The 26,721-nt window shown below is 38.4% G+C and overlaps 1 protein-coding gene across 2 annotated transcripts in view; it reads left to right on the top strand.

Annotated features, from left to right (window-relative positions):
• The window catches only part of LOC132838048 (E3 ubiquitin-protein ligase RNF123), a 146,369-nt gene that overhangs the window by 19,162 nt on the left and 100,486 nt on the right, over positions 1-26,721 (top strand). For both annotated transcript variants that reach the window (XM_060858153.1, XM_060858154.1), the window contains exons 22-31: positions 7,478-7,578; positions 8,848-9,040; positions 9,515-9,660; positions 13,036-13,119; positions 13,321-13,428; positions 14,375-14,552; positions 14,796-14,870; positions 18,041-18,128; positions 18,907-18,994; positions 21,282-21,366. In XM_060858153.1, the coding sequence (XP_060714136.1) occupies positions 7,478-7,578; positions 8,848-9,040; positions 9,515-9,660; positions 13,036-13,119; positions 13,321-13,428; positions 14,375-14,552; positions 14,796-14,870; positions 18,041-18,128; positions 18,907-18,994; positions 21,282-21,366 (1,146 nt within the window). The remainder of the gene's footprint in view (positions 1-7,477; positions 7,579-8,847; positions 9,041-9,514; positions 9,661-13,035; positions 13,120-13,320; positions 13,429-14,374; positions 14,553-14,795; positions 14,871-18,040; positions 18,129-18,906; positions 18,995-21,281; positions 21,367-26,721) is intronic.

The raw sequence follows: 26,721 nt of genomic DNA on the forward strand, positions 1-26,721 counted from the left end.
CAAACACTTTAGCACTCATGTCTCCATCAGTGACCATTTGATAACTTCAACAAGTTAGACTTCCTTGTTCAGAGTAGAATGAATTTCCTGCTTACAAGACTGTACTTTTTTGAGAAAACATAGTACACCGTTTGAGTACACAGTTATAGAGAGGAAATTCTTTATAATCACACTTTCCTGGTGTCACACAGATGAGTCTTGTTCCTCTGAATTAGTTTGTGAGATATGAGTTTTTTTTCTTTCGTCCTTCGATCATTACCTATAAATTGGTTAATTTGAAATTCATATCCTGAATTTATATATTTCTGTACACCGCTTTGGGACATTTTCCATTGGTAAAAACAGTATACAATTATAATTAAACTGAAATTATAGAGCATTTTTCCAATTCAAGATGAAATGCATAGGCCTGGATATAAGCAAAGATACTATATTAAAGAGGCAGACTAAAGGATTAGGATCTAATGATATGTGAATACGCTTCAGTTATGGATGCTGAATGTGTGTCTTAAACAGGACAAGACCAAAATGTATGGAACAAACAATTAAACATATGCAGGTGATGAACAAGCTAAATTTGCAACAGGCCAATAGCAATACAGATGCACAGATTTACTGTGAAATGGAAACCTGGTACATAATAACTATGCAGAATTTGGATGTATTTCCATGTGCCATGGTTTCATGGCACAAAAAATGTAACAGAGAAGATCGTTGTTTTTGTCTGTGTTGTAGACAGTTCATGAAACAGTCGTTTTGAGGCACTTCAGCACGTTTGCTCTGTTTTTCAGATCATCAATAACCTAGAGCGAAGCAGTCTCGGGCACACATTACCTTCATTTTCTTCTGAAACTTTTGCAGCACTTTTTGTTCCTTCTCTATCGATCCTCTTGTCGCTTCTAGCAAAGCGACCATGGATCGAAAAGCTGTGGATTAATTAGCAAATGGAGAGCGAGTGCATCACGCAACACTCCTGATCGTTTTGGCGATCTGAGCCGGGCTCGCTCACCCGCCTTCGGGAGGAAGTGAGGCTGCTCTGGTTTGATTTGTGACCTTGTAAATTTGTAAACCGATGAGGATGAGATGCACGTCGGTTACGTCAGCTTAAATACAGATTCAGGGCTTTAATATTCCTCAAGGTACAGTAGGTTAGAACAACTACAAAGAGGTCTGAATATAAAGTCACAGTGATTTTATTTAGTTCTTTAAGTTATATTATGGGCAGGGAAATGGAGAACAGCCTGTGACTGGAATTTTCTGCAAGTTTGTTTAAAAACAATGAATTAAGTTTGATGCAGGCAGCGATTACGGGGCCAAGCACTTTAGTGACCCTTTAGTGAGGAGCAAGACCAGATGCCAAAAATGATCAATTTATTTGTATGTTATGGATGAAAAAACCAATGCTTTGCAATTATAATTACAAAGTACACATATACAAACTTGCCCTGTTGGGGGCGATAGAGAGCTTTATTATTGTGCCAAATTTCATAAAACTTGACAAAGCATTCGGCCATAGATGTGGAAGTATAATTATAAGAAAACATATCATTACGATAGGGTGTGAACGCAGCATTAGTGCTTTACTCAGAAAAACAACACAACCATCAACAGCATCCAGAAACATTAGCACTTTTAATGCATATGGCATTTCAAAGTAGAGCAGCAGCTACTCTGGGTGTTATAGAGTGTATTTTCATATCATAACTCTGATGCTAAAAAAGACTAGAAAGAAATCCAGAAAATAAATGAAAAAATAATAAAGAAATAAATATTTAAAATGGGAAAAAAAGCTAAAGACAAATATTTCATAAATAAATATGAATAAAATATAAAAAATAATAATTATGATACTTATAATTATGATACTTAAGGAATTCAAGCAAAAACAGTGTTAGGAATTTAATGTAGTCTAAAAACACAACAAAAACAAAATATATTTTTTTGTGTATCTCAATACAGCTAATAGAATTAACCACCCCATGTAGCATCTTCTGCATTTTAACACACAATCACACACACACACACACACACACACACACACACACACACACACACACACACACACACACACACACACACACACACACACACACACACACACACACACACACACACACACACACACACACACACTTATTTGTATTCACATTTTTTTTACACTTTTATCCGCTGCTTCACATTACACCCACATGAACAATGCTAATTACAACGTTTAGAAATACAAGAATGTATATTTAATGGATAGCAGCAACTTTATTACATCATTTTGATTGAAACTTTTAATTTTAAAAGCATTATTACATCTGTGTTTCATGCGTTCTGCCTAGGGTGTAGCATAATTACTTATGTAGCGCATAACATTTGAGTTTCAGCCACAGGAAATAAAACAAAGTGGAAAAACAGAGATGAATATAAAATGCCAAAATGATTTCTGTCTTAACATTAAAATACTCAAAAAAATTGATTTTATATAAAACAGCTACTTCCACTGACATATTTTACCTCAGATCTTTGGACTGGGATGGATCTCGTTTATAACGTTTATAAAGTATTACTTTTACTTTTCAGTACTGATTCCTGTCTTTTGTCCCCCCCAAATTTTAACCTAAGTACACTCGTCTTTTTCAGTCTAACAACTAAAATGATCATAAACGCCCCTTACAGGTTAAGCGGCATGTTCTACATTTTTTTAGGGTTAAAAGCAGGACAGTATTCAATGTTTTTTTATTTATAATTTTTTTTTATTAATTATTTTTTTTTAGATTGTACAAAAGGCAAGAACGCAAGTCTTAGGATTTATTTAAGGTGGAATACAGAAATCATCATTAATCTTAGTCTGTGACTTGAGGGAAGACATGAGGGTCATATCGACCCGTATCCTCTGGTAGTTATACAGTTATGCCTGTTATGTTTTTTTTTTTCAAATACAATGTGTGATGATGATGATGTATAGTGTAAAAATCTATGGGAATGTACAGGAAGTGCCAGTCACAGCACATCGCATCAACTTCCTGACCAATCAACGAAGCAGTGAATGTAAAACTAATTGAGCTAAATGGAAAACTTCTACTCTGTATTAAAAAATCGTAAGAAATATAATCACACTTTTACCCTTTATCATATTTGCATAGCTTAAAAAAACAAACAAAACATTTGCTGCATTTTTGATTAACAATCAGTAAACGTCTTATTTTGTAGGCTGCACAAGACACGCATAAGCAAGCGCATCAGATTTCATCCACCGTTTTTGTGGCTTGATTACACTCTTGATTTCTTGTATGAGATGCCTCTTTGGTGTCTCCTTTGAAAAAAAAAACTGATTTTCCTGCCGGCTGATTTGCCGCTCTTGTTTCCTGATTGAGTTCTTTCAGATGTCTGTGATTGTTACCATTGTTTTCGAGACATATATCTGATTTTAACAGAGAAAAGATGATTCAATGCACATTTGCATTCTGATCACGGTTTTCGGAGTTGATGTGGAGCTTCTCTAACACACTGAAGAGAAGGGCATCGGAAACGTGAACTTTGCGCTTTCTCGCCACGGGATGATATCGATTCTTATTTAAGGGCAGTCTGGGATTTTCTCTCCTGACCTTTCTTTCTGTCTTTTTTTTCCCCCTTCAAATCCTTGTGCCCTTTTTATTCTCTTAAATGACTGAAGTATAGAGTTTCTCACACTGAATCTTCTCGTAATAATTTTCTCTGACAGGTTTTATAGACCAGCTTGGATTCTGTCATGACACCATTGTTGTCATGATCGTTGCAGATTTTTCCGATAATGGCTATTGATGGCTGTTGTCTTCTGCAGATTTGACTGCATGCGCTGGACTCGATCAGTCTCATTATCATTCATTCATTCATTTTCTACTGCTTATCCAAACTACCTCGGGTCACGGGGCGCCTGTGCCTATCTCAGGCGTCATCGGGCATCAAGGCAGGATACACCCTGGATGGAGTGCCAACCCATCGCAGGGCACACACACACACTCTCATTCACTCACGCAATCACACACTAGGGACAATTTTCCCGAGATGCCAATCAACCTACCATGCATGTCTTTGGACCGGGGGAGGAAACCGGAGTACCCGGAGGAAACCCCCGAGGCACGGGGAGAACATGCAAACTCCACACACACAAGGTGGAGGCGGGAATCGAACCCCCAACCCTGGAGGTGTGAGGCAAACGTGCTAACCACTAAGCCACTGTGCCCCCACTCAGTCTCATTATTCATTCATTCATTCATTTTCTACCGCTTATCCGAACTACCTCGGGTCACGGGGAGCCTGTGCCTATCTCAGGCGTCATCGGGCATCAAGGCAGGATACACCCTGGACGGAGTGCCAACCCATCGCAGGGCACACACACACTCTCATTCACTCATGCAATCACACACTCCGGACAATTTTCCAGAGATGCCAATCAACCTACCATGCATGTCTTTGGACCGGGGGAGGAAACCGGAGTACCCGGAGGAAACCCCCGAGGCACGGGGAGAACATGCAAACTCCACACACACAAGGTGGAGGCGGGAATCGAACCCCCATCCCTGGAGGTGTGAGGCAAACGTGCTAACCACTAAGCCACCATGCCCCCCCCAGTCTCATTATAATATATTTTAAGTTTTAAAGAGTTTTAAAGTTTGGGTTGATAAATGGACACAAAATAAAAAGTAGTCCAGGGTTCAAATTCAACTTACGTAGTTTATCATTACTTTTCTAACATGCAATTGTTTGTGTTGGAGCTTGAATCGAGCACCTCCATTTTCTTTTCTTCATTGAGTTTAATATCCTGTTTGTCCATTTCACCCCATTGTAAATCACTTGATTTAATTCAGCCCTTCTCAGCCTGTAGGTGAACGATGAAATAAACCCAAGATAAACTCCAGCCTTATGGACAATCGCAGAGCTTCCTAGATAAGCTTGGCACACGCGGCCGGCTTCTTTGACCACGGTCGAATTTACAACCCCGCAAGTCCTCGTTGTTCCGTCGTTCTTGGCAAACCAAACCAACAATAAAGAAAAGATGCCCTTCCAATTTATGACCCTTACCCATGCACAGATTTATTGCCGGGTGCCATAGCAAAGGTCTTTGAGAGGTCACTTGCTCAGGTGTAATGAAGTTTTTTATATGGTCCACCACGTACAGTCAATTAAACGTTATTCCTCATGTCTAGCCCAGTTCACTTTCTTCAGCAGGGTTACAAATCACACCACATCAGCCGTGATGAGATATTACACAAAAGGTTTGGTGATGGCACAGGAAGGAAATGTTATATGCTGGTGACCAAAATAAATCAGAACACAGCTGGAGTCAGCAGGCAAGTGCTTTTAAAACAACTGCTGTTGTTCTCAAAAAAGAAAAAGAGACACCACTTTGTTCCTGCTAAACCCCTGTTGTGTTATCTGGCATTATTTAACAACATGAAAATGAATGAACTTCACAGTTTCACAGACTTTGGGCTCAAAGTATGTGATTTAGTGAAGTTCTATAATAATATTACAATCTTTTTTTTTTTTATACTTTTTTAATTGTTGCACTTGTCAGTATACAGATGTTACAGCAGTCAAACCTACAACAAGTTATACGTTTGTGGTCACAACAGTAAGACAGTGTGCAGGTTTTAAAGATGGTCCATGCTAAACAAAGATTATCAGTACATACAGTAAGGGCTTGGGGGAAAACAAAGATTAGCTCAAACAGATTTATATAGGAAATCATTTGATTAGTAGATGAAGATCTGACCAACTTCAACACATAAAATTGATCATTTAGACACTGCCAATATCTCTGTTATTAACTTAATTCATTTTATTCACTAATTACCTTGAAACTAATCAGTAAAGGACGTATTTATTTGAGGGAACAACTGAAGTTTTGATGAGTTTTGGAAGAAATAAGTAGTTGATTGGAGACTGGACCTTTTTATTCATTCTATTTTATTATTGTTTGTCTTAAATACTATTTTTTATTTGTGTATTTTTCCTTTTCTTTTGTTTTGCTTTATTTTAATAATTTTTCCATTTTTCATTTTAATTGTATTTTTGAATTTTTTAAAAAAAATAATGTTTTATTTATGTTTTTATGTTGAATATATGTATTTATATATTGTACACAATTTTCTTTCTTTCTTCCATCCATCCATCCATCCATCCATCCATCCATCCTTCCTTCCTTACATCCTTACTTCTTTTGTTTGTTTGTTTGTTCCTTCCTTCCTTCTTTCCTTCCTTCGTCCATTCATTTGTTCCTCCATTCATTCATTTCATCATTCCTTCATTTCTCCATTCTTCCATTCCCCCATCTACCCATTCATCCATCCAGTTTTACTACACAACCCCCCACATAACCATTTACTTAAAGCTACTTTGGGTCAATGCTGTAGGTAATATTTTGACATGTACAATCCTTCTTACCAATATTGTATATTGTAGTTTGATTATCAGCAAATTTCTAATTGCAATATATATTCTTTTGTATACTTTGTTGACTTTCAGTAGGAGTTTTGTGTTGTATTGTCACGACTGTGAGTTGCCCCTTTCACCTGCACTGCACTTAAACCTTCATACATTTACATAATGCTGTTTGGCTTTCATATTAATGTTGCTCTCAGACATACAGCTGTTGAAATGAATTTAGCAGGATTGTTGTGTGCGTTCAGACAGGAGCATGTATTACTCTTAATATACATTTTTAATGCTGCGAGCATGACTAGACTGTTCGATCAACAAGGCATCTCTGAAAAGGAAGTAGCACAATTTTTCTCAGGGCTCTCGTCAAAAACACTGTGATGCATGACACGCTGAGCATTGATTTTATTTTACTCCACATACACACAAACAAACACAATGAATAATACATGGTTGTTATATGTGAGGGGCACGGTGGCTTAGTGGTTAGCACGTTCGCCTCACACCTCCAGAGTTGGGGGTTCGATTCCCGCCTCCGCCTTGTGTATGTGGAGTTTGCATGTTCTCCCCATGCCTCGGGGGTTTCCTCCGGGTACTCCGGTTTCCTCCCCGGGTCCAAAGACATGCATGGTAGGTTGATTGACATCTCTGGAAAAATTGTCCCTAGTGTGTGATTGCGTGAGTGAATGAGAGTGTGTGTGTGCCCTGCGATGGGTTGGCACTCCGTCCAGGGTGTATCCTGCCTTGATGCCCGATGACGCCTGAGATAGGCACAGGCTCCCCGTGACCCGAGGTAGTTCGGATAAGCGGTAGAAGATGAATGAGAGAGTGAGAGAGTGTTATATGTGAGAATTTAGAAATTTTATGCATCTAGATATTTATAAGTTTTGCTGTGCAACGATTTTGTCAAGTTTCCTAAAGGGACAGCACATAATGACCGACCAGCGCTGTACCTTCTGTTCATTGAGAAAGTAATTCCTCTAATGAAGCACGGGAAAGCTAGAACTGTGTAACAAACAGTCATACTGTGTGTGTGTGTGTGTGCGTGTGTGTGTGTTGTTCTATCCAGATGACCTGGCGGCTAAAGCCAACATCATTATCGACCCCTCTGAGATCCAGGCCGTGTCTATGGACGATCTAGACGAGGATGATGAAAGCGGAGCTGCTCAGGTAAAACCTCCGTCACCTGTTTGCCCTTGTGCGAATGCTTGTGGACGTACAAATTATTCAGAAAGAGAACATTACCGTGTTAGATCCACGTATTACCTGTTCATGTTTTCCAAAAGTATTACTTAGTTTTAGACCTAAACTTTTACTTATCTTTGCTGTCTTATGTTCTGTTAATTACAAATGTTTCTCTTAAACTATTAGTAGTATTATGCTATATGATAATGAGGCACCCCAGGTGGTCCAGCAGCAGGATCCTACGTGGTCATTGTCGTGGCCTGAGTTCAATTCCCGGGCAGGGAGCTAACCCAGCCACTGAAGCGTTAACTCTCAGTGCCGGTCTGGAGCCCAGATAAAAAGTGAGGGTTGCATCAGGAAGGTCATCCGGCGTAAAACCTGTGCTAAATCTAATATGAGGACCATGGGATCTGCTGTGGCCACCCTGAAAAGAGAGCAGCAGGCTGTTATATACATTTTTCAATATTCCTCTATTTAAATAAAGAATAACACAGTATATAATCTTTCTTTAGCTGTTCATCATTACATTTAAATTGGTGGGATTTAGTATGTGGAGTTCTCCCCGTGCCTCGGGGGTTTCCTCCGGGTACTCCGGTTTCCTCCCCCGGTCCAAAGACATGCATGGTAGGTTGATTGGCATCTCTGGAAAATTGTCCAGAGTGTGTGAGTGAATGAGAGTGTGTGTGTGCCCTGCGATGGATTGGCACTCCGTCCATGGCGTATCCTGCCTTGATGCCCAGTGATGCCTGAGATAGGCACAGGCTCCCCGTGACCCGAGGTAGTTCGGATAAGCGGTAGAAGATGAATGAATGAATGAATGAATAGTATGTGGAAGGTGGTTTCTTTTTATTTTTGGCTTTCTCTTTTCTAAAGTAATTAAGACTTGATACCAAGGAACTGCAAAGAACTTTACTGTGGTTGAAAAGCACACCTCTTTACCATCTGTACCTCTGATTGTTGTAAAGCAACCTGAGATTCCTTCCAAATTAATGTATAAAAAAATTAAGCTTAAAATGAAATAAGATATAATAATATCTATATGTATATGTATATATATATATATATATATTTCTTTATAAAGTACAATTGTTTGCGGCAAAACAGACAATTTTTTGCAAAATTATTGGCACCCCATGCAATTATAATTTGGTAAAAACTGTTCTGTGGTTCTTCCTGTAATGGAGCACTTGGACTATAATTGCTTATCTTGAAGGGAGCCAATTGTTATAAAGTTGTGCTTGCGTGCATGTTCAGAGGCCATCTGGCGCAGCAGCGATGGGCGGAGCTTTGGCCAGGCCGAGCTGGCTGAGTTCTCCTACTCTGGGCCGAGCCAATCGTTTCCTCAGTACGGCCGCAGTCAGCCTCATGACCCCACGGCGGACTTTGGCCCCACCCGAAAAGGTCAAAGTGCGCACTCTGCCTGTGGAACAGAGGACAGAGGAGGACAGTAAGTTGCTTAAACGTCTAAACTTTCCTTGAACAGAAGCAAAAAACACAGTAGACACACATTAGTAGTTCATTGTTCCCAGTCTGCATAAGTCATAAGTCATCTCTCGAGCTTTATGCATGGAATGTTTTGCACCTGAGAGAAGTCTATTCCTATGAAATAGCACAGCATAATAATAAAGGCTTAATGTCACTGGTGCTTACATTACTCCCCCTCCACTTTCCCCAGTCCCCATAGGGCATCACAAAGCCCTGTCCACCTCCAGTACGCTGCAATTTTCAGCCTTACAAAAGAAATCAGCAGGAAACCAATTAGCTAGGCTAGGATTCGAAAGAAAAAAAAACCCACTTCCCCTGAGAAAAAGGTGTCACGTTTTTTTTGAAACCTTGCTGGAGGATAATCTGTTTTTCTTTTTAAAAACTCCTAAGGTCTTTTCCCCCTCTCTCCTATATACTTTCACCCCTCCAACTCTAGTCGAGGGAAGCCATGGTAACGATGGGCTGTTGCTGGGGCGACCGTTGGAAGAGCCTGAGCAGCCAATCACAGAAAAGTCCCTGCTGGAGATCCTGGATGGGATTGTGATGATGTACAACCTAAGTGTTCATCAGCAGCTGGGCAAGGTGAGATCCTAGAGTCTCGGTGTGCTTCACATTTTCCCTCCAGTGCAGCAGTACACAGTAGACATCATGGAGGAAATTTATCATCTTCTAGGTTGATTTCATGCTTCTCAAGGCTTGATGTTTCACTTTGTTGTTGATGTATATATTCATAGGAAACGAATATAGAATTTATTTTTACAGTAGCACTAGGACGAGGGTTGTGGATAATAAGAGTTGGGGGGAAAAGGGTTGGGGCGGTGGTAGCTCATGTGGATAAGGCTCTGGGGTGTTGATCAAAGGATTGAGACTCAAGTCCCCAATACTCCCCAGGTCCACAATACATCCAAGCTGACACTATTGGGCCCTTGAGCAAGGCCCTTATCCCTCACTGCTCCAGGAGGGCTGTATCATGGCTGACCCTGTGCTCTGACCCCAACCTCCAAATTCTTTCCAAAGGAAGAATTTCATTGTATATGCTGTATATGTGAAAAAAGAAAGGCTTCTTCTTCTTCTTCTTCCTCTTTTTCTTCTTCTTCTTCTTCTTCTTCTTCAAATTGATTACACATGTAAGGTGAATACTGGGAATTAATACTGGAAGTTAAATAGTCAAATTCCACTTTTCTGTGTCGGCTATTCCTCCCCTTATACCCAGCTTTGTGTCTGGGTTCCTTTAGATTCTCAAGTTTCCTCTGAAAGACTAAAAACAAATCTAGTAGATAATTTTAACCCTGTGGTTCCATAGGGGCTGTGACCAGGATAAAGATGATAATTAGGATGAATAAATAAACGTGATGAATAAATGAAGGAGTATCTATAACACTTAACTTTATGTGTAATACATTGTTTTTCATCTTTAGCTTGATGAAACATTTACAGATTGTTCATTTTCAGTGACTATAAGTTAAAAAGTAATTTTAGAACAATCCAAATAATTTCACTAAATATAGAAATAAATAGTTAAAGGTAAGTTATATGTTACCCTTGAGGATTGGATTTTCTCCGTGTTTTACAGTCGTAAAACGGTGAGCAAGTGTCTAATTGAATCTTCAGTCGAAACATTCAATCTCACTGACCTTAAGAAAGGCATTAAACTTCACTCCACACACCTGGCTGAGTAATTCCTTTCCCCGAATGAGAGTAGATTAGGATCTGAGAGCAGCTTGGAGATGTCTTTTATGTAGTCTTCTCTGACACACGCTGCGGAGGATTGCATGGTGGATTTGATTCTCGCTCGCTGAGAAGCGCTTTGCTCGGCAGAGCCGTACAAAAACAACTCCATCACTGTCGACATGCCGGAGCGTTATTATACCAAAACAGGTTCCTTACTTCAACGTATTTGTGCTGCATGAAATGTTCTACAAAAAAAAGAAAATTTTAATTTGAGCAAAAGACTGATATGCTTACACTTGATTTGCTTTCACAATTTTGGAATTGACTTTTACTTTATATGTGTATTCATTTAAATAATAATAATAATGAAACTCCCTCTGCAGCACCGATACTGTTTCCGACACGTATCTTGTATATGGAGATTCAGTTCACTAAGCTGTGGCAGATGCAGTGATGCGAAAGTCATTAATGTGTAATTGAGCAAAATGTGTTCTTAAAAAGGAAAAAGATTACATTCACACGGCACACACCGTTAATGTTATCCGTACTGTTTGTCTCCATTATGTCATCTACCTGTACAGTGGTTCATAGCAGTTAGGTCATTTTAAAAACAATTGAGTCGCAAGCTAAGACGTTTCTTGGCATTACTGAATACCACCAGGGGCACAGGGTTCTACAGAAATCGCCTGGGCTCTTCTGACATTTCTAATGCTGGGAGTCATTAAACACAAGTGCTTTAAGGAGGCTGAACGCCGGTCATGCAATTGCTAAACCAGCTATGAACGTCTTTCACTTGTCAAGTGTTTACAAAGCGATTAGGGCAGCTGGGAAAGCTAGTGCTCTAAAGTGTATGATTTGAACAGCTTTTCGATGGTTTTAAAAAAAAAACACTTTTTGAAACTATTAAGAAAAAACGAAAAAAAAAAAAAAACTTCTGGAACATTGACTGTACCCCAGACTTCCTAACCCAACATCATTCAGATGTCACATGCATCTTGGATCGTATTTTTCTGAGTCAAGAAGCTTTAATTCTTTGTCATTTTAGATATATACAGTACACAGTAAAATGAAACTGTGTTTCTTCAGGAACATGATGCTACATAAAACACAACTACAAGAGCCAACACAGAACTAAGTAAACTATATAGACCTACACACTACTACATCAAGAGCATGAACACTCCAACACGTGTGAATGTGTGCAAACAGTGCAAAGAAGTTCAGTACTTGACCGATCCATATTTGACCGATCGGTAAACGGATTTGGATAGAGGGTGGGGGGTGGCACAGTTGAGACATAAATTTCCAAACATAATTAGATGAGATATTAGTAAGTGTGCTTAAAATGAGATAATCCAGATCATTCACACATGATCTCTTTGTTTTTGGGTTTGACGCTTAGGCAGTATTTTTGGGAAATGGTAGCCTAGTGGTAAAGGTGTTGCACTGCTAAAGGTTCAGAACTAATCAGAAGGTTGTGAATTTGACTCCCATGTCTATTAAGCTGCAACCGCTAGGCCTCTGAGCAAGGACCTTAAACACCAGTTGTATAAAATGATATAAAACTATAAAGCGCTTTGGAAAATTGCATCTTTCAAATGCCATAGGTGTATTTTGTGCTTCTTGATGGTGGGGCTGTCCATGGTGCTGAAATTTAAAGTCAGCGTTCTTTCAGCAGTAATATTGATAATTCTTAAGAGACTGCTGAAGCAAAGGATTATGGGATATATAAGCCAAGGTTCCATACTGTACATATTTACTGCCTTTAAAAATCAGCACCAGAATATCACCAAACAGCATTATATGGTAGCACTGGATTCAGACACGATTGGATTCCTTCCTGATTTCCAACTGCGGTCCAACAGACAGCATTTTTTGTCATTCTTAGACACTACGTTTTTTTTTTTACAGCTGAAAAAGCTAAACTGAAAGTCATATATTAAACTTATTTAATGTTTAAATCAGTACCACTGTCTTTCTACAGGCATGATGACTAGACTGTTTGCAGCACAGCCATGCATCTTTTTTTTTTTATTACCTTGTGATTTTCTGAGCACATACTAAATATCTGCTCAATTTAGTGTTGCTATTTCTTTCCATCTGCTTTCTGTGACCTTTGAACTTTTCATCCTGCCACATTACTTCAGCTGGAGAACCGCCGCTTGTTTTTATGGCTTGAGTTCTGCTGATGGCATGCTAATGATGACTTGACAAAGTTGCACCAAGGGAAGTTAAGGAACGTTTAGAGCTGGGAATTATGACTGTTTTTGCACGTCTCTTCAACAGATGGTGGTTGTGTCGGATGATGTCCACGAGTACGCCGTTGCGCTGAAAGACACGGAAGAGAAGATCGCACGATGTCCAGCTAGAGTAAGACATTATTGCAGCTACAGCAAGATGTAATCTATCAATGTACAATACACGGTTTTAGCTGTGGCTTCCTGTCATAGGTTGGATAGGGAAGAGAAACATATTTTAGTGTAGGAAAGTCTGTAGTTTTCAGAACAAAATATTGTAGATAATTTACTATATTTTATTGGTGTAAGGGACGTGGTACTATTTTGTGTGCAGAGAGCAGACATTCTGGAAGAGCTACAAAAGAGCCAGAAGGTGTTTGCTGAGAAGCTCAACCACCTGAGCCGCAGGTTGGCCTGGATCAACGCAACCATTTACTCCAAGGTACAGCACCATACTCCATGCGAGAGAGAAAGAAAGAGAAAGAGAATGAACATTCTCTCTTTTCTAAATTGACCAATTTTTTTCAGTAACTGATCCTTTTGCTCCATCAGGACATCAGGGACTGACTCCTCTTTCTAACCTGTAGGCTAATTTCTCTGATGTTCTGTAAAACTTTATTTGCTGTGGTTGACACTTTTAATAGTCCAATAAAGAAAAGGAATCTGTTTCAGCCACAGCAGAGAAATAAACCTAGCTTGTCAGTGGTTATACTGCACAGACACCAGGAGCTTTTGTGTGCTGTAAAAGACAATAGATCAGAACAGACAGTTTTCTGTAACGTGTGGAAGAGAAGTAAGGCATACAGTATGTACACAGACTTTGTAGTTTTTGTGAGTAGTGAAAAAACTAGAGGTGGTAATTTAGTGTTTTAGTATTTTGTGATCTGATTTTTTTTGGTTGTGTTTATGAAATGTTACATTGTGCTAACAATGCTGATTTTTTTTTTTTTTATATTTACATATTAGAAGGCAAATTATAATGCTTAAGAACCACTTTCTTGTAAACAAAAGTTGTTGAAAAACTTCAGTTCAGTTGTTAATGAACCTCAATAAAAAGAAAAAATAGCCTGCTTCATATTTATTTGTTAGCATATATAGCATATTAGCATATATAAAAGCTAACGATTCGTAACAGGGTCCTGAAGCCATCCTATTGGTCATGTACTTCCATACTGTATGTACAGCCATTATTACTTATTTTTATTCTTATTGTTATTGTTATACCTTCTGTAATCAACATATACAGTAAAGTGGAAGCCATTTTAGATTTGATCTGTGTATCAGTTGGGGCTTAATTAATACATTTTAATTAATATGTTGTAAATGTGTTTCATTGAACTTAATCAACTTAAAAAGCTGGGATTTTTTCTAATATCTGTATGTTGTAGGAGAAGATGCTGGATGTCTACTGGCTTTTGCGTGTGTGCATCCGCACCATCGAGCATGCCGACAACACGGGCTCTTTGTTTGCCTTCACCCCTGAGTTTTACCTCAACGTGGCCATGAATAGTTACAGTGCCCTTAAGAACTACTTCAGCCCTTTCAACAGCATGGAGGAGCTCCCAGGTATAAAGACACTGAACAGCTCAGTGAGGACTTGACTACGGTCCTGGATAAAGTAGTAAATTCCTTGTAACCTGCTAGACAGTGAATGATCATTCAGCACAATTTAACATGCATAGTAATTGTTTAGTATTCTCATCCCCAGCATCTATGTGTAATTGATTGTAATAAGGCATCAAGTATCTTTCTGTTTTGCAAGATCTTTTGTCTTTACATATATTTAAGAAGTGTGTGTTTGTCATACAGGGTATGAGGACACACTCACTCAGCTTGCCGCCATCCTTGCGAAGCACTTTGCAGACCTGCGCATCGTGGGCACAGGTAAAGTCATGGCAGTAGATATTAGCTCAGTGTTATTGCTTAAAGATAAAGATTTTTAAAACAGACCTGCTCTTACTATAAGTAGGTATGTGTGGGGTGTGTGTGTGTGTGTATGTTGCCTTGTGAAAGTTCTCAGTTAGGATTCAGTTTATTACATCATCGTAGCCTACACTCGAGTGGAATAAAAGCAGACCCATTATGATTTATATGGCAAATATTGAATTAGAGTCCTGTCTGCATTCACCCATAAGCTTCCTCTTGTACTTAAGTTAATGTACAACCTCTTTCTCAAGGTCTTTCTCTTTCTCTTGTTCTTTCCTCTCGTCCTTTTCTCCTATCATCTCTCATCTTGCTCTTATCACCTTCACCCCATTTTCATCCCTCGCTCACTCTCGTTTTTGCTTTCCCCTCCCTCCATCCTTTTTCTTCCTCCCTCCCTCTTTCTTTTTCCTTTCATTCCCCCTATCTATCTCTCCTAATGTCCTATCTATTTCCATTACCTGCAAGTGAAGGGTACAAAAAGAACCTGAGCCAAAAATGTTCTGGTAATCTGTTAGGCAGCTATTTTAATGGGAATTTTTAAAAATCTAATATAGTCTGTGCTTTTTGTGGCCTATTTGTCACACAGATGAATTCTTCATATATAAGTTCTGCTTTCAGGCAAAGTGAGAGTTTTTGCACGATTTTCTGTAATTCTGTGAAGGTCATTTGCTCTTCTGTGGCCAATCACATCAACTCAGAATTAATTCAGTTAAAGGCTAGCACAAATGTAAATTTGAGACCTAAATTCAGGCAGATAATCTGTTACACTGTTAAAACAGATTACATTGAGCATCATAGTTTTTACATTGCATTAAAGGTGAAGTATTTAATATATGTGTATATAATTTCGGGGGCACGGTGGCTTAGTGGTTAGCACGGTCGCCTAACACCTCCAGGGTTGGGGGTTCGATTCCCGCCTCCACATTGTGTGTGTGGAGTTTGCATGTTCTCCCCGTGCCTCGGGGGTTTCCTCCGGGTACTCCGGTTTCCTCCCCCGGTCCAAAGACATGCATGTTAGGTTGATTGGCATCTCTGGAAAATTGTCCGTAGTGTGTGATTGCGTGAGTGAATGAGAGTGTGTGTGTGCCCTGCGATGGGTTGGCACTCCGTCCAGGGTGTATTCTGCCTTGATGCCCGATGACGCCTGAGATAGGCACAGGCTCCCCGTGACCCGAGGTAGTTCGGATAAGCGGTAGAAAATGAGTGAGTGAGAGAGTGTATATAATTTCCAAGTGGTTCTAATAATTTCATGGTATATAATTTTAGAGATTTACCAAAAACTAACCTCTGTCTATGCAATATCTTTGTATTAAGGTACAATTCATAAGAGATGTACTACTTTGTGTACTTATGTATTAAAAATATCTACTGGTTTACTAGCAGTGGCTAGTGGCCATGTAGTTATAATTTATTAAACATAGTGGATATATTTTTAAAGTCTTTGTGCATACATATTTTTAAAGTCTATTTATTACTGCTGAAATAGTAAATCATTACATCAAGTATTGAAATTCGACTTGTGTCGATCTGTGACAAAGTTGAGCTGGCAGCTAGCTGCTTTTAGCTAATTTAGCTGATGTTTTTAGACAGAATGTTGGCTGTTATGTTAGTTTAAAAGTTTGGTTGATGTCTAATAAATTGATATTTCTTAGTATAGTGTTTTTTTTTTTCGTGGCTCACTGACTTACATTCATATCTACTTTACTTAGATTTCCTAATTACTTGATGTACATAGTACCTTACTTTCCATGCTTACTTTATTTACTTACTTGCTTCACATGCTTACTTTCTTAATTAGTTTTTTATATTGCCTGATTACTTTACATCATTTACATACTTATCAACTTACCATCCCTGCTTACTTAAGTTACTTTCATTACTTAATTTAATTAGTTTTCTTACTTGCTTTATGTATTAAATTATTATTATGTATTAAATTATTATTATGTTCTTGCTTACTTTGCTTATTGTTTTACTTTATTTAATTACCTGCTTACTTTCCTTGCTTACATTAGTTACTTTTCTCATTTACTTTAATGCATTTAATTTTTTATTTGTTTATTTCTTTCTCTTTTTTTTATTTACTTATTTCTTTCCTTATTGACCTTATTGTCCAGAAATTTGTTGAACCCTGGACTATCATGGCTGTGAGGATTTTTCCATTCAGCCACAAGAGCATTAGAAAGATCAGATGCTGGTGTTTGGTGAAGATGTCTGGGGTTCAGTGGGTTTTCCAGTTCATCCCAAAGGTGTTCAGTAGGGTTAAGTTAGAGTCAGGGCTCTGTGCAGGACAAGGAGGTCTTCCACATAATGTCAAACCATGTCTTCATGTAGAGTGCTTTGTGCACAGGAGCACTGTCATGCTGGAACAGGTTTGGGCTTCTCAGTTCTAGTGAAGCAAAAGTTTGGGTAAGAACCATGTATAAATGTGAGGTTTCAGGTGTCTACAAGCTTATAGTACTTACTTACTTGTTTCTTTAAATACTTGCAAATTTATCTAAAAATATCTTTTAACCAACCATTTGTTGGTACACGTGGCTATTTTTTCCAGTTTTTAAGCATATCTGTATTGCAGTAGCAGAGCCATTTTTCTCATTTTCCCGTGCGATAAACAAGCATCAGCGAGCTTGGCTGCTATCAGTGTGTGGGAGAAAATTGATCTCTGAAGCTATTTGGCACAATGCGGTCGTGCGTGATCAGATACGAATGTTAATAGATGTGGAATTAGATACCGTTGAGCTTTTATACTTGGCTCTCTGGATGCAATGTATCTTATGACATGCCTATTATTGATGTTATTGATTTCATTTCCTGTGCTTCCTTATTTGTTCAGTAAAGTTCATTTTTACACCAGTGCAACACGCTCGTCCGTTAATCAGTCCAGACCTTTCGGATCAAAGTTAATTATTTTGATATGATCATGCTGCTAGAAACATAAGGCCTTGATCACAATTAAAAATTCTCCTTAGGTTTATTTCAACTTACACAGCTGGCTTTTGAAGATTCAAACTTCTGCTCAAACCCCTGAATGTTGGAGTGAACATTTTATTTACTTTAAAATGCATTTCCTATAGGTGGAAATGCATGTTTCTGCTAATCTGGCGCAATTTCTTTCTTTTTCTCTGCAGATATTAAAGATTCACTGATGCAGGCTCTGGCCAGCTACGTGTGCTACCCACATTCACTCAGAGCTGTGGAGAGAATCCCTGAGGAGCAGTGAGTACATTACCCATAATCCCATCTGGGGCACACACAGCTCTCCTGCTGAACCTGTTAAAGCAAAGCTTCACCACCACGGTGCTAGGTGCTTTCTACATAATCCTGCTGAGGATTTCAAATTAATGCAACGTGAGAAGAGAATCTGGCATTTAGCGAAATGGCTAGGACTGGGACATGCATGGATTCTTGTTGTGTCTAAAATTGAAGGCTATAATGCCTCGATGTCTTGCTGCCTAATGAGTCTGTTTTCTTAGAAGGCCGTGTTTTGATGGCTATAAAGGAACCTGTAAGGTAAAAGTTTTTAAGGTAAAGACAGGCTTTGGTGTCATGTTGACGGTTACCAGCACTTGCTAACTCTCACTAACCTTAAAGTCTGTTAGGCAAAACGGAATAAATAAAATATTGTTTGGGAGTAAAGAAAGAATATTCTGTGATTAAATCAACTAAACCTGAATTCAGAAATCATTAATCGTCCGTTAGCTGCTCCTTTGATTGTACACCGTTGTTTGCAGGCTGGATGGTGCAGAGAATTGTGGGTAATACGCAGGACAGAATACGGTGTTGTCAAGATTTCACAAATTGAAAGCAGTATTAAATAACAACATTTTATTTGGACAGGATTCAATATGAGAATTTTATTTGTTTTAGGAACAGGAATGTGAAGAAAAAAAAAGATCAGATCCAACAGTATGATCAGGAAAAGAAAAAAAAAAGCTACTTTTGTTTAATCTGCCAGCGTTTGTTTAAACCTTAATGACCTTTGACCTTTGTTTAGGCGCGTGGCTATGATGAGGAACCTCTTGGCGCCGTATGAACAGCGTCCGTGGGCTCAGACTAACTGGATCCTTGTCCGATTGTGGAGGGTGAGATCCCTTTATTCTTCCTTTCCTGTCTCTTTTTCCTCATCCTTAAGATACTTCCTTCCCCTTCTTTTTTTATCATTCTTCCTTCCTAATCTAATCCTAAATTTATTCATTCATATTTTTTATTCCCCTTCCTATTCTTTATCTCTTTTTCTCATCCCTTTTCCCTACCTTTTGTTATTCCTCCTTCCTCCTTCCTTTTTTCATCACTCTTTCTCATCTTTCTTCATCGCCCCATCCCCTCTTCACTTCCTTTCTTTTACTCATAACTCCTTCCACCTTCCTAATTCCTCTTTTCCATTCCTTTCTCTCTACTTCACTCTCTTCTCCCTTTCTCTTCTCATACCACCTACCTATTTGTTTTCCCCTCATCTCTCATTTTTCATCTATCTATTATCCTTCATATCCCTACCCATCCCTCTCTTCTTATCCTTTCACTCACATCCTGCCATCTGCATCCAAACTCTACTCTTCCTCATCTCTCCCACCATCTTTCTCACCTCTTTCTTTTAATCTCTCTCTACACATTCTCCCCCCTTATCAGTCCTGACATCTCTGCTCGTCCCTCTTATCTTATCCCTCTTTCTTTTGTCCTCGCTCTAATTCTAAACCCGTTATGCCACCTGGAAGGAGGTGATGCAGTCAGATGCAATTATTTTGTTGAATCCTCATCGTCCTCGGCCCTCAAAACAACCTAGCACAATTTTTATAATGGGAAGAAATCGTTGCAACAAAAATGCAGTTGTTTAAAGGTGCCCTTCCACACAAAACCGTTTTTACTTGTATTTTTTGGTATGTGTTCGGTCCATATGTGTTTGTGTTGTGTCGTGAATTTGAAAACGAACTGTTACCTCCCCGGTCAGTTCTAGCCACTTAAAAGAAATAAGGGGAGAAATCAGGTCAGTTGGAAAAGCTGGTCACTCTGACGTCAGAGTGACTGAGCTCATTACTATTCATGAGCTCTCCCACTTGAGACCGCGCCCCCAGAATTCGTGTAGCTCAGTGAGTTTCCTATACAGCAAGGATGGCTGAACGTCAACGGGCTTGTGAAGAAGCCATTCTGCCGCAATTCAAGGTGATTGTAAACAAATTTCTAGCCTAGGCTAATTATTGCGATGGGTGAATGAATAGTCATGCTCTCATATCCTAGCGGTTGGCCAATCGGAGCCAAGCAGCATAGCTCATTTGAATATTCATGAGAACTGGTGCAAATCAAGCTGAGTCTTCCTGCAGGCTTTCTATACCACACTAGAATGGCTTGAAACAAGGTAACCAAGGCATTTTTTCCACAAAAAAAGTTACAGAGTCCATGGTAAACTTCAGACATTACCACAAAAGTAATGAAATACGTGTGGCAGGGCAGCTTTAAGCTTTAACTTTACCGGCCTGTAATAAATTTATAGGCTCATCATTATAGTAGAATTTACATAATAATAATAATAATAATAATAATAATAATAATAATAATATCAATTATTGTTATTGTTATTTTTATTATAGAATTGATAATGCAGTTAATGATTACTGTAATTCAGCATCATGCTTTATAAATACAACGTAAACAAAAGGTTTACACATGTTTACCTGTTTCATCAGTTTTTATGATGAACAGTGAACCCAAGATAAATCACGTCAGAACTTTTTACAATCTCAATGTGTCAATCAAACCTTAATGGAAGAACAGAAGAAAAATAAGTATTCGAATTTACCAGGAATTGCCCGAAGCACGGGGGGAAACATGCAAACTTCCAACCTCAGAGGTGTGTGACAAACTCACTAATCACTAAGGCTTTGTGTGCTCTCATTAATCATGAGCTCAGCAGCTAAAAAGGCTGGTGAGCGAACAGTATGTAACATATTGCACATTATTTTTCTATTCATATTTTTAACTTGGATTCTATGTATGAGTAGGCCGGGTTTTCATTTCACCGCAAGCTGTATTTGTTTAAATGACAAATGAAATCTTGAATCTTGGAAACACTTTATATGTGCTATAACACATGTACATTTATACACGTGTGATAATCCAGATTGTCCGTTTTTAAGGCTGGTGTGGGTGAAGGATTTAATTCTATTCAATGAGGAGCCACACCTGATTCCACTTATTTAAACAGTTGATCCTGGTTTTCAATAGACTCAGTTGGTTGGAATAAAACCTGCACCCACACCGACCCATTTCGGGATAAGCTTGGACACCCTTGGTTTAGGGTTTTAAAGGTAATGTAGTTACTGTGACTGTGTCTGGTGTCTGATTTTTATGTTTGCTTGTAATTCTCTTCTTTTACAGGGTTGTGGGTTTGGTTACAGGTACACACGGCTGCCTCACCTGCTCAAAACCAAACCTGAGGATGCCAACCTACCCAGCCTGCAAAGTGAGTTACATGGTGTAAATCCATTTTACTTTTCCAGCTGGATCTCTCTCCTCGATACCGCTCTTACTCTTTTCCCATGTTTTTGAAATTGTAATTGGGGCATTGAAGCCTGCATTACCACCACATCACATAGACATTACAGCAGAGTGCAATACTTCTCTTTGCATATCCTAAATGATGAGGTTGGGGTCACGTAGGGGCAGCTATGATACAGCACACCTGGAACAGTAAGGGTTAACGGCCTTGCTCAGTTGTTCAACAGTGGCAGTTTAGCAGTGCTGGGCCTTGCTTAATTGCCCAACATTCGCAGCTTGGCAGCATTCGGCCTTGCTCAATTGCCCAACAGTGGCAGCTTGGCAGCGCTAGGCCTTGCTTAATTGCCCAACAGTTGCAGCTTGGCAGTGCCTTCTGATCAGCAACCCAGAGCCTTAACCACTTTAGCCTCCACTGCCCCCACACACTTTGTATATCAACTGAATATAAGAACTTAATTAAGACTTTTGCAGTGCACACTATAGGACCAAAAGTTTGTGGACATCTGTCAGCATCACCTGACCATCAATTCCATACCTGCTTGTTGAGCATTAGTAAGGTCAGTCACCGATGTCATGTGAGGATGTCTGGGGTGCATTCATTGTTCCAGTTTATCCCAAAGGTGTTCAGTGGGGTTGCGTCCCAGTCAGGGCTCTGTGCAAGACATTGGAGATCTTACAATCCATCATTGGTAAACCATGTCTTAATGTAGTGTGCCTTGAACAGGTTTGGGCTTCTTAGCTCCTGTGATCATTTTTTACAAAGTGGTGGTAACAATGAAAACGATGATGAAAATATACCAAAAATAAACAACGAAGATGGTCAATTATAGCTTATAATTAAGTTTTCTTTTCATTAAGTTGTTTTTCTTTTATCGGGTTATGGTTGAATAGATAATTAATAAAAAAAAACAATATTGCGCACATCACGCACACACACACACTTATGTATATATAATGTGTGTGTGTGTGGGTGTGTGTTTTATGCAAAATATGTCAACCCCTCATGCAAAATGGCATATTATAATCATGCATAAACAAAACACTAAATCCTCCTCATCAGCATTGACACTTTCATCACAATGGCAGTACAGCAGTCTATTAACAGCTGTCATCCATCATAATCTGTTGTCTGCAGATGTGTTTTGAAGGTAGTTTCAAAAAAACTTGAATGAGAATTCACGTATCCCATTTGAAGAGGTTTGTATGCTGTATTTTAACGATTTTTAAACGTTTTGCTGACTTTTGGACCACAGTAGTTAGCGATCAACCTCATCATGACATTCTTTCTCGATTCTTGGACACGAATTGAAATTTTCCTTTCTATCTCCGACTGTCCTCTTATATAATCATGAAATCATAAAATTTCCTTTCTATCTCCGACTGTCCTCTTATATAATCATGAAAATGTACGGGTCATAAATATTAGTCATTTCTCAGATACCTGGTAACATTGTTGAATTTGAATTTATCCATTATTTCTATAAATATATTTGGAATTGAAAAAAAAAATAGGTGGTCAAAAATTCCTACAAATGGTAGTTAGAGGTTTAAACATTATGAGTTAATGACAGAGACAACACAGGAGAAGGAGTTGGAGAAAAGTGTTTTTTGGCTGTTGTTCAAATATTTTTTGTTTTCCTTTTTAAATATTTATTAAGAGTGCTATATCAGGGTGATTGATAGTGATAATTTAATGATATATCATTCAGTTCCATATAAGCTGCAACCTGAAATGATCCAAACAATAAAGGATTATACTGCAACAGCCATATATTTATTAAGGGAGCCGCAACAGCATTCATTTGAATGCACAGTTTAATAGATCACTTGCCAAACTGCCTACACCCCAATATTAGACATCTAAGGCACCATTTATCGAGTCCAAATCTCCTTTTGGTTTGTTTTATGATTTGACTTGTTTTGCATGTAATTAAGTGGCCTAAAAAGAGAAAGAAAACATAGTCTGAAGGCTCAAGTCAAGGCTTCTAGCACTTTGATATTTCTGTACAAATATCCAACGCTAATAGCATTCTAGCACTGCAGCTCTCTCCTTGTTTAGATCAGTTTGTTTCTTGCTAGTCAATTTAGCTTTTTTTTATTTAATCTTACATCTGAAAAATGCTCCAATTCAAAATACACTTTCTGCAGTAGTGTTAATTTCGTCAGACGAGACGAGACGAAATATGTTCAACAACCTTTTTTTTTCATGACTAAGACGAGACGATGACAAGACTGCACCACTGTCCAAAAACGCTGACTAAGACTAAATTAACATGCATTATTGTTGACGAAAAAAGACGAGACGAAAATGTTTTGTATAAAATAAAAACTAAGATAAAATCTCTTCATTTTCGTCTACAATTGTCTCTGCTTTTTCATCAGCTGTTACGCCTTTAAAATATTCAGAACGAGTTCGCGGCTTCGCGCTGTTTAGTGTGTGCGTAGAAAGAATTCGTCCACATGCAAGTCCACCGTCTAGGCTTTTTGTGTTAAATTATATTTCCTGTCGCTGCGCAGGCTCTTTTATTGTACATGACAGCTTATGTCCCAATGACCGGTCTTTGCATTACGATTAAAAGCAGTATCATTAAAGTTAAAAATGTGACGTGCAGTCAAGATCGAGTGTATGCACTGTTTAAACAAGTGTTCTCAACTTCTCACTGATACTTTTGTGATTCACGGACTGTAAATAGGTTGTATTTTAGGCCCACAGTAAAGTAGGCCTATTCTTTTCAGTTTTTCTGAGTATATTTATTTTATTTTTGATTTGAACAGAAACATGAGACACAAGGCAACCAAAACAGTTTTAAAAACCTTTGTAACTTAACTTGTCAGTCGGAGTCTGTTGAGCCCCAGCTTTTGAATTGTGTTGGTTAAAATAAAATACTCTTCAGAACAGGTTAATCATTTGTGAATGTGTCTCCTAAATCAGAAATTGAAAACCAGACATTTGCAGTCAACAAAAATCATTCAACAAGTGTATTTTTGTCAGGTAATTATGACATTTAACCAATGTTTGAGATGTGAAACACTTTTTTTACTGAAATGTTTATCAGTAATAATCTCAGTAATAATGTGTTATTTTAAAAAAAGACTACAATTTTTTGACTAAAACTAGACTAAAATTAAAAGACTTTTAGTCGACTAAAACTTGACTAAGATACCTTGAGTTTTCTTTTGACTAAAACTAGACTAAAATGACGAGACTTTTAGTCGACTAAAACTAAGACTAACATAAAAAGATATGTGAATGACTAAATATGACTAAAACTAACAAGGACATTTGGCACAAGACTAAGGCTAAGACTAAATTAAAAATAGGTGAAGAAATTAACACTATTCTGCAGTTAGGTCAATTGTTTGGTATTAGGTTACAAACTGCAATGTAATTAAATGAAACGAAAAGCAACAACAGAAAAGTTACCCACTCAACTGAAAATATACTCTTAAAACTTTATCATTAATTGGTCAGAAATGCAGTGATGGGAGAAGACGCTGACAGTCAAAAACGATGAGATAATTTTATCAATATCTATATAAATAGATAGATGTGTATCTCGTCCAGTGTTTGTTTTCTCCTTTAGGATTTCGGTCCAGATATCCAGGACGTGTTAGGTTTCTGCAGCACTACAGCTCTGTCCTTTGGCTCAGCTTGCATCTGGGGAACCAGTTTAGCCTCTTAGAGCTACATAAATAAAATAAAAATAAAATTCATGTCATGTTTTGATTCAAGTCCTGCAGTTTCAGAGACCAGATTCAGAGTCGAATTGCTTTCTTTTCGCTGCAAACAAAATGTAGTAGTGTGCAGTTTGAACTGGAGTACGACCTCCTCACGCGGAAGATACGAGACCAGGCTTACGGTTCGAGGAATTAAACACTGCATACATAAAAACTCAAATACTGCTTCTTAAAGCTTTCTGTGTTCTAAGAAAATGTATGACATCTTGTGACATTTCACAAAACCGCTAGTTGGTTTGGACCTCAGCTGGTTCCTTCAGTAAGGATGCTCTGAGTCAGTGGCACAGAAAATAGCCTTACTGTTTAGTGTGTGTGTGTGTGTGTGTGTCTGTGTGTGTAGGACATGTTCTAGATTTGTGTGACTGAGCAAGACTGTCATCTAAGTTTTTAAATCATTTTATTTATGTTTTCAGGTGAGCAGGCTTTGTTTACTTTCTGCATGATTTTATTTTTTCATTTACTCAGAGTAATGAAAGAAGGAACACGTTCATGTTCATCCGTTTTGATTTGTCGGGTGGCTCATTGACACAATAGATAGAATTGTTGCAATAAAAATGAAACAATACATTATGGTGTAAGTAAAAACATAAAACACTTGGGGGTTAGAGGAGAATAATAAACAGCAGGGTAGAGAGGAGGTCCTGTTACCTCTGTTGTTACTCTGCTAATAACCACAGCAGATTACCAGCAATTTCGGTTGATTTATTATAGAACCAAACATTGTATTTTTATCCGTTAAGAGTTACAGTAATTGTGATATTTCTGCAAAACAAGTGAATTCTTCTTTGGACTGGTGTCCAGATCTGAACAGAAGAAGGCATGGTATGATATCTGACAAAGTTCTAACATGTATATCAGAATGAATTAACAAAGATTTTGTTACTTGTGACTTGACACATTGGGGTTAAAATAAAAATAAAAATGGTGAAGTGAAAAATTACAAGCTCCGAGGGTCTATGTGAATTTTGTTCAGTTTGTGTCTTGGATTCAATACTCTGAAGATCCTGAGGTGGAAATGTGTTTGTCTGAGATGGATATCTGCCCAATGATGGATCAGTGTGCCCAGGATGTTTTTTTTTGTTTTTTTTTTCCAAATCCACATACAGTGAGTTAGGATGAATAAATGATTGAGCATGTTGTTTGTTGGAAAAATACTACAAGGTGCAAAGGAGTGCCATTGTGATGTTTTTTCCTTCAGGGTGTCATTCTGTAAATGAACGTCTTCCACACTGATATTATTATGCAATACCAGTACAACTTCTCAGCTTCTCACGTTATTTTGGTTTTAATTCTGCATGCTTCACTCCCATTGATTCACTGGCCTTGTGTCTCTGCTAATAACGTCCAATTTTCTCACTCTCATTTGCATGACTTTCAGGAGATTTGTCAATTGCTAGTTTCCAAAGTAAGTTCCATTCACATTTTTTTCCCCATTTCTATTTTTTTCTTCTTTCTGCTCCTCAGTGAAACTATTAGCTCTCTTCTAACAGCGTGGCTCGGCTCGGTTAATTAACCGTGAACCCACTTTTAGACGTAATACAGCTCATTCTGCAGTGGAAGCTGGTGCACATGCTGAATTTGG

Source organism: Tachysurus vachellii, chromosome 22 (genome assembly GCF_030014155.1).
Source record: "Tachysurus vachellii isolate PV-2020 chromosome 22, HZAU_Pvac_v1, whole genome shotgun sequence".
Lineage (NCBI taxonomy): Eukaryota > Metazoa > Chordata > Actinopteri > Siluriformes > Bagridae > Tachysurus > Tachysurus vachellii.